The sequence below is a fragment of the Saccoglossus kowalevskii genome, chromosome 19 (genome assembly GCF_978046115.1).
Source record: "Saccoglossus kowalevskii chromosome 19, keSacKowa6.1, whole genome shotgun sequence".
Lineage (NCBI taxonomy): Eukaryota > Metazoa > Hemichordata > Enteropneusta > Harrimaniidae > Saccoglossus > Saccoglossus kowalevskii.
Window position 1 is genome coordinate 12,206,352 of NC_140659.1, and position 9,851 is coordinate 12,216,202.

The following is a 9,851-nucleotide window of genomic DNA, read 5'->3' on the forward strand; positions in this document are numbered from 1 at the left end:
GAATTGGAAACCACACAGACCAAGAAGGTCCAGAAGTACAATCCTGTATCCTTTAATAAAAACTCGTAAAATATAAAAATATTTCCTAGAAGTAATTTTGCTTATACAATGTTGTATGTCAAGTAGACCATAGACCTTAAAAGTCTTTTAAGGTCTATGAGTAGACGAGGAAGCAAACAAATTGATATGTTGAGAAACTCGGGATAAATACTTTAATTAAAATTCCCCGGCTAGATCAGATCTCTTCAAATATCTCATCCACATTATATTATATATTGAAAAAAAATATATATAGTTGAACAAAAAATATGAAATGAAAAAACAAAACAAAAACATTATAAGTTTGTAATTAGAATTATGAGCAACTTACTATTTGATTTTTAATTTATGATCCAGGATGATATTTACTTACTGTGTCCCATTTTCATCAGAAATCCGCTGTAAATGGGTTTATTTTACAGCCACATGCCAAATTACGTACTTTCTATATCATCCGTCATTCGCAGTCCAAACTGGGACAGTTATAGCGTAATATTGGGACAATGATGCAACCAGCAATGAGACCCTGGTAGTATGCATGCGTTTTACTGGTGACGTCATATCTGTGATTCCCTCAGCCTCGTTTTAGCCAATCGGCTTAATAGGCGGCCATTTTGATCGAGTGACAACAAACTTTGTTTGTGTGTTCTAAAGATGCATGGGAACGAAAGATCTAAAAAAAGTTCCACACATTGCCGGTACTGTCTCGGTTGTACACAGACAAGCTTCCGACCATGATGGCGTACGAAATTTGGTAACATTCTGTCACTTAACCATTCAAATTGAGTGGCAGTTCCATGGGTTTTATGTAAGAATGTGTTGTTTTTTAATGTGTTGATATGGTGACTCCGTTTAATCATGGATGTACTAAGAACCATGGTTTAATCTACGCGATGTGGATGACAATGGGATACCCCCTCCACCCACCCCGACAAAAAGGATTAGCACAGAGAGTCTTTCGAAAACAAATCTTATTTTCTAGAGGGGTGAATGAAACAAAGATTAAAAAAAGAAATTTTAGTTTTTATTGTTCTTATACTGAACTGGACCAAGAAATATTCTTAAAAACACTTTTGGATTTGAGCTTGGTTTAAAGTTCATGATATGGTATAATCTTTTTTATCTAAAGGAACTGAGATTCTGGTTCTGAATGGATATGATGCAGAAGGACCCGTTCATTATGCATTGTATGATGATATTTCCCAAGAACTTCTGGACGTCAATTCCGTGAATGGCTCGGTGAAACTAAAAAAATCACTTGACAGGGAGGCAAGTTTAATTCCAATTTAATGTATTTCAATCTTAATTCAATCAATATATTCCATAGTCTCTATCAACAAAATAATAGATGCATGGGAAATAAAATGATGTAATAAATTAAATTTCGAATTGATAAAAAAAGAAAGAAAACGAATTGAAAAGCACATCTATACTATTATGTTTTAACTTTGTATATATTACTATTTGCTATTGAGATTAATATTGATATAATATTATAATTATTTGATATCAGGTGAATCCACATCATGAAGTGATATTTTCTGTTGTTGATAATATGGGACAACAGGTTAGTATTTTTATACAATTATAATTTACTTATTACCAGTAGATGTGCATATACAATGTTTAGGTCAAGAGCCAATTACTATTGAATATTTGAATTTGAATGAAAACTCAGCTGAAATGATCAGCTTTTACAATTTTTTTTATAAACTCTTACAGCCTTGTGCCTTTTAATGTTGATAAATCAAAGCTTTGTTGCTAGAACGCATGACTTATAAGAATTTTTAAGGTGAAAATTTGAGTTTACCTCTGATTCTTGACACCACTATATGACAATAGTATGCTTTGAACATTTGATAATTAGCATAAAAATAAGTTCAGCTTACTGTAAAATACTTTATTTTAGCTGGAATTAATTTTCGCTGAAGAGACCTTTTGGGTGTTTTGTATGGAATTTATTTTCACTAATTTTTGCCACATTGAATATAAAATATATATATTCACTGGATTGTATTTTCACGGAAATAAAGTATTTTACAGTATTTACTAGTACAAGATGATCTGAAAATCATAGATGATTCAATTTCTTAAATATTATTTCCATAAAAGGTCCCACTTGTGTACATTTTGTGAGCGCAAGTATGCTCAGTGACTGGTTGGCGAGAATCAGAAGTTTGCATCAAAAGATAAAATAATGCCGCTAATTGCTGCTTTTTATTGTAATTACATTTTATTTATTGTTTTTTAAAGATACATGTTTATGTTGCTGTCAATAAACAACTTGTTTTTACATCAGATCACATTCTAATTGTAATCAGTCATGTATTCGTGTGCTGGTTGGCAAATAAGTTTACAACAAATGATGTCACAGCCTATAAATCGTCACATCGTGACGTTGTATATTTACATTTATACCAACCAGCGTATGAATGTTGCTTACTAATCAATCTAGCTTGTAATCTACTATGACAACATTGCCATGGTAATGAGCACCTTTGACAACTATTTTCGCACCATCTACAAAACGATTTTGTATAGTCAGCTTCACTGTATAAGAAATATTGATAAAATTGACAAATCTTTTGATCAAAAATTAAAAGCAATATCTGAAACTGTCTGTATGGTACAAAATTGTGACGAAATTTAGTAAAAATTTTATGAAATGTGAAAATATTTGCTCCAAATTTTGGGTGGGTAAAACATCTGGCGCGTAAGGTGTTAGCAGAGACACATACATTGTACATTTATATATTAAATAACAACTGTAGCAAACAACAAACGACCGCTTCTTTCATCCAATCACTGCGTACACACATAAGTGCGACGATCTATGAAGGAAACTATTTTATGCCTTCAAAAAATACAAATTCATCATTTGGTTTTAATTTCACAGATTTTTATAATTGTACATTTTTATGTAGATTAAATTTGTTATTGCGTTTTACTTATAAGCAAAAATAAAACCCAGTAAATAATTCGTAAATGTTACATTATATTATATTGAAGAAAATAATATTTTTTTTTTAACTCGTAGCAACCGATGGAAACATCTATATATGTGCTTGATGTAAATGACAATGCCCCAGTCTTCGAGAACACACCTTATAAAGTATCCATATCTGAGAATGTGACTGTAGGAACCACAATTTTTGAAATCAGTGCAACAGATTCTGACTCTGGGAGGAATGGTATAATATTTTTTTCGTTCTCAACGGTAAGTTTGGTCACTTTGTTTTTTTGGAGTTACTTGCAGATCATTGTAGTAGAACCTTGGATGTGGATCACTTCTTTTGAATTCTGGTATTTAGTTCCAAACAAATTTGAGCCAGAGATCTTGTTATAATACTCAAAGCTTTAACTACTGTGCTAAAAAAGTGGAGATCAGTTTCATTTTAATATCTTGGTTTGGAAATACAATTTGGAAAAGATTTAGATGAACAATGTAAATTTAGACTGAAATAAATTAAGAGACTAGGGAAGGCAGCGACAAGCAAGTGAGATATTTTCTTGGATGTAACAGCTCTTATGTTTTAATTGTGATTTTGAATGTTCAGCATGCAAGGTTGTGAATTTCACATCATGTATACAAAGTGTTGATTATATGTTTTTTGAGGGATGAATTTCAAACAAAAGCATGTCTATGCAGCACAGTATAATCAATAGAACTAGCACTCTAGCTTGAATACTCAAGTGTCTTTGATTGAACATGCCAATGTATTTTGCAAGTGGACAATACACCCGATGATGTCACTTGTACCAACTACTCATTTAACTATAAGTGACTTTGTGTAATGACTTCATTATATTAAATTAATAGTTTAAAAGTGATTGATGTAATTTTATTCTATTTTTCTTTTATAGGAGATTAATTCCTTCTCCATTCCATCACCAAATAGATACGTAATAATAAATCAGCCATTAGACTATGAGGATATCAATATATATGAATTAACAATAGTGGCAACGGTAAGTATCAACATTATAGAACAAAACTAAGGTCTTGAATGAGCTGTACGTAAAAAGTGATTAACTATCGATAAAATGAACATTCCCACAATTTTCAAGACAAATAGATGAAGGTATAATTATAAATTCATCATAATAACCACAAATTATTCTAAATTTTATTAAATTTAAAAATTACTTTACATGGATTTGGAAAATGCCCTTCGTGCTTTAGCAAAAACTGTTGTGCAATATTGGAATCTCACTGAACGTTATTGTATTTAGCATTGGTTAGAAGTAATGTACAACAACCAAAGCTGAAATAAGGTGGCTTCTCAATAAACAGAAAGTCAGTGACCGTGACTAGTGTCATTGCTATATCTCCGTAATTTACTCGATGCTTTTGAAATGAATTATTTAATAATATAAATAAAATGTTGCACCTGTTCAGGCCTTGAATCTTTCTAAAATGCATTGCCCTATGTCAAAAAGCTCTTTAAGTCCCATTGGTCAAAGCTCACATGAATATGAATATTTACTTATTATAGATTATTGTCTAGAATGCTGATTCTGCTTTCAAAAGTATACAGGGTTTATAGAAATTGACAACACTCCTTATAAAGATGTACATATATTTGGATCCCATTACTGACTGCAGAAGGAAAATCTCATCTCAGGAGGAAACTCAAAAATGTTTTTCTTTCTAAAGTTCTTCTTATCCCCACATTTTTTACGCAATGAGATAAGCTCCATTAAGCCCCCTATCTCATTATTTTTTTGTCAAATGAATTATATTAATTATATATCATGTACAGGATCAAGGCATTCCACAACAAAGTAGTGAGGCATCGTTAATTATCAAAGTAACTGACGTGCAAGACAACCCGCCAATGTTTACAGGATTGCCGTATACCACATCAGTGGATGAAAACTCTCCCACAGTAAGTTTATGAGGCACTGTGATCTTGAACTTGGGTTCATGTCAGACTTATGATGTATTTATGTAGATATATGTCAATATAGAACAAAAATAATAAATTATTCATATCAATAATGACTTTATTTTATTGAACTTAAATTTGGCTTGTTTTATGGTGCCAGATTGTGTTAAAACGAATATTAGTCTAGGCAGTGATGTGCTGATTTGACAAGTACTGGTATTATGTTCCAATGCAACCTACTCTGTGATTGGACACTGTAGGGATAGCCGTAACGCTTTCTTTCATTTACAGACTTTGGTAGTTCAGACTGTCAGAGCCTTTGACCAAGATATTGGACTTTCTAATCAAATATCTTATTCTATAGTCAGTGGTGAGTACACATGTATCTGTTGGACTGAGTTCAGTTAATAGAGAGGTTACACAGCAATATGTCAATAGTCATAGTACAGTTGTATTACAAATTTGAGGTGAATGTGAGGGGATGTTTAAGACTGCTCTCAAAACTTTTCATCCATGGTCGTTATGCTGCCATCCATGAGAAAATATTAAACTGTATTTTCAGGAAATAATTGGAAATGCATTCTTGGTGAACACCCCACTGTGTTCTTGTGTGTGTGGAATACTACACAAAAGTAAAAAAGTTGCCATTTTCTTTATTTTTACATATTTGATATATAATAATATTATACATCTGTCACTGTAACGCCATAAGTTACAGCATGCCATAATTTGCGGTATTTTACAGGGTATTTTCATACTACCATATTAGGAAATGTGAATTCCAAATATGGAATGATTACGCGCGTAAGCGTCCTCTAATAATAAAAACAAACATGGCTGCCACCAGGATTTGACCGGACTCCATACAAAGAAGTTTGCTGATTCTGTTCTAAACTTTTTGGATTTCGGCATTCCCATGATGTTTTCTTGGAAGAAAAAGATGTATAATAATAAGGTTATTACGAAGATACCGCAAAGTATGCACTCGGTCTATACTGCCACTGTACTGTATTCGTGCATACTTTGAGGTATTCTCGTAATAACCTTATATTATTTTCCCATTTTTCTGTATAAAAGATTGACAGTGAACAAAACAAGTTCATATACTTTGGACTAATACTAGATTGTAGAAATTTTTTTACATGAAATATTGTCACTGCTACATGCAGAAAATATGCACAGGATGCAAGACCACCTTAACTTTTTTACCACCAGTTCACAAAATAGTCCCACTTATAGTCTGCACTTTCCTTCAGAAGATTGGGACAAAAATAGCCAAATTTTTTGAGTAAAAAGTGAAAATTGGCTCATATTTTGTCTGTTGGCTCCAAGATTAGAGTTCATTTCCATAAATATTGAAGAATACAAGAAAAATGTGCTGAAAAATTTGGAAGAGACAGTCTGATGGTAAAACAATGATTAAACAATTGAGTGCAAAAATCAACCATTCAAAAATTTTACACCCACATATTATTTTCTCAAATTTTCACTAAGACTTGTAGCCAAGAGAAAATTATGGCCATCCAGATCAAAATTATAAAAAAATAGAGAAAAATACCTAAAAACAGACAACATTTTGCCTGGAAGAATGGCACTAAACCCAGGATGTAACTAGTGGTGAGTACACACATGTTCACTCTATGAATATGTTTACTTTCAGCTTCTGTGCCCGAACTGTTTACTATCAATGCTGATACTGGTGAGATTAGGGGACAAAGATTAATTGACAGAGAAGCTGAAGGATTTCCTGGTTATGTCACTTTAACAGTAGAGGTACTGATCACTTGAAATTATAATTTATTTTAGTCCAAAGCTTCTGCTGAATTGTATTAGGGACAAATTTGTGATTAACAGACGTGTTGCAATTTGCAATAAGATGCAGATGTTTGTTGTGCACATGTGTTTTGCACATGTGATCCACTGGTTGGTCACATTCAACACTGGTTGGTATCCAACCACATCTCACACATGCTTGGACTGATTAAATTCAAACTTCACATACACATATATAGAATATATGCACATGCATTTGTTTCATGATCTGATTTACGATGGCCACACAGCAGCCATTTTAAGACCAAAAGTGCATCAAAATTACATTTTTTCAGAACCAAATGGTTTGAACCATTTTGGTTTAAACTTTGTACATTAAACCCAACAAGACCTTGATACACAACATTTTATTTTAAAAAATGCAATACAATATCAATATATCAGACATGCCTGAAGTTAAAATTTCACACATACGTCAGGCACATCATATTGTCATTTTCAAATCAAAAATGGCTGATAGGCGGTCATCAGGGACTATGACTTGTTTATTATAAAAAAGATTGAAATATTTTAACTGACTTTTGTTGAATTTATTTTTAAGGCATTGGAGGTTGGTCCAGATGGTGGTGATTCTGCACAGACTGAATTTACAATCACTATTAACGATGTCAATGATGAATCACCATTGTTTAGCCAAGCAGAATACAGTATTACTGTGTCTGAGAATGCTCATATCGCATTGCCATTAGATATCCATGTCAGAGATAGAGACCAGGTGAGTAATGAAATGGTAATGCAGTGATTAATCAAATGGTCTGCCCTCTATATTCTTAAGACAGAGATGTACCATTGATCATGCTTTTGTACGACTGTATCTATAGCCATAGACGTCTTTCACAAACATCTTTTTTTTACATTGCTGCTCAGATGATACAAACCATTGTGGAAGTTTGAGATTTTCTATAATTCTAGAGTCCTTGTAATGTAGTGTGAACTGATAAAACCGATGTACTTGTAAACTTGTTTTTTTATATTTATAAGTTTTTATTGGTAATCATTCATAATACATACAGTAAGCAGAATACACTGCGTACATATACAGGCAATATACAAGTGCATTCAAGACATAACAATTTGGTGGATTTTAATCCACTTATTACAGTGTGTTTCAATTTTGTCTTTGTTCACAGCAATGTTGTATTCAAGATGATAGTTATACTTGACTTAGTTCAGAAAAGTTGGAAAGTGGGGTTTTAGGTTTCTCATTTTCATAAGATAAATGTGTCTTTTAGCCAGAAGCAGTAAGTGGTTGTGCAACCTGGACAAAGTCACTTCCCTAAATAAAATTTCACCAAGAGTTGGCACTTCCCTCATTACTAATGTATCTCTGAAACATACTTGTAAACTTTGTACATTTTTGAACTGAACATGAATAGAATTGCGGGAGCAGGGTTTGAAAAATTGAAGTTGCATGCCTGTCTGTTGGACATGCTGGGTCTGTCCCAATTGATGATGTACCTATCCCTAGCAAAATAAATTAAACATATATTTGATATTTGAAATAAAATTTTAACTTTCAGTTCATCATCGTCAGGACTTAAAAACTCTGAAAGTAGTTTTCTTGACATTAGAAACTTTGAACTACAAATTAGAACAGTTAGCAAAGTCTTGATATTGACCATAGAGACAGACAATTTCTCTATTTACCTGTTCCAGACAAAATCTACCTGTCCAGTACAGATGTTTTTTCCATTTCCCATCTATGATGAAAGTATTTTCTTAATACCTCAAAATTAGTTTTTGCCTAAGTAATAGTGGGCTGAAAAAGCCATGTATTGTATACATATTGACATTTGATTTGGAAAGTTTGCCGTGTGATCAAAAAAAATCAATTATATTCAATAACTGTCTCCCATAATGCATTACAAATATGCCCTGTAACATGCTCAGTAGAGCAAAACTAGAGTTTCTTTCCCACAATGCCTTGCTAATATGCTCATTAACATTTTAATTTGACTTTACCCTTCTCACAATCATACAGTGCTATGTTATTGCAGATTTAATCCAAGTATTATTATTTCCAGGGAGAGTTTTCTACAATAAGTTTGTCATTACATGGACAGTACAGTGAACTATTCCGATTGGAGCCATCAAGAGTGTTAGGTGAAGCTGACGTGATTATACTGGTGGACCATCCTCTGGATTATGAAACTGCAGTACAATATCAACTTTATGTAAGTGCAACCAGGCCTTACTTTGAATTTTGACAATAAAATAATTTAACCATGAAAGTTACTTTGTTTTAAGTGGATTCTAAAATGCATGTATAGTGCCACTGGTTTATAGCGTGTTTGCCTTGTATCAGGAAGGGTCTGGGTTTGATTCCCAGCTCCAACTGTTCACTCAGCACTATAACTCGGAATACTGTCTGAATCTGTGTGTAATCTTTCAGACAGCAATGTGTTTAAAGAAGACTACTGTAAAATAATTAATTTTCACTTGAAATTCATTTTCGCTGTTTTCGCTGAAAGAATGATTCAGTGAATATAAAATCCAGTGAATATACCTTTTTTCCTATTTTTACATTCAACTTGTCAAAAATCAGTGAAAAAAAATTTCATACAAAACACCCAAAAAATCTTTTCAGCGAAAATTAATTTCAGCTAAAATAAAGTATTTTACAGTACCTTACAACACTTGTACATAATTTGAGTGACATTTGAATCAACCTGAACACAGCATTTTTCTTTTTTGTTCAGATATATGCAAATGAGACTGCTGACATCACTCATTTTGATATGACTCGTGTAAGAATCACATTAATTAATGAAAATGATAACCGACCAATCTTCAGCTCCCAGTCTATCACTGTTGATGTCAAGGAGGATCTCCCAGTAGGGAGTAATGTTACCATGGTTACAGCAACCGATGATGATATTGGTATCTATGGAGACATCACCTATACAATATCAGGAGCTGATCAGTGAGTATTATCAATGACTTAGTGATTTTGTGGTAATATACCATTGTGTAAAAATATATCTCTTCTTCATATACACTTGGCATGGTAGATCTTTCATTAGCCATATAGACTTTCCATATGCTACATGTATTATAGACAAGTCAATTTTTATATCATCTACATTTTAT

At 32.6% G+C, this 9,851-nt stretch overlaps 1 protein-coding gene across 1 annotated transcript; it reads left to right on the forward strand.

The window, feature by feature from the left end:
• The first annotated feature begins 697 nt into the window (after positions 1-697).
• On the forward strand, positions 698-9,849 carry LOC146730282 (cadherin-23-like). Its single transcript, XM_085493693.1, has 11 exons — positions 698-737; positions 1,169-1,308; positions 1,553-1,606; positions 3,077-3,256; positions 3,904-4,008; positions 4,803-4,928; positions 5,220-5,298; positions 6,589-6,701; positions 7,303-7,476; positions 8,786-8,935; positions 9,461-9,849. The coding sequence occupies exons 1-11, from the start codon at positions 698-700 to the stop codon at positions 9,686-9,688; spliced, it is 1,389 nt and encodes a 462-aa protein (XP_085349819.1). The 3' UTR covers positions 9,689-9,849.
• The last annotated feature ends 2 nt before the right edge of the window (positions 9,850-9,851 follow it).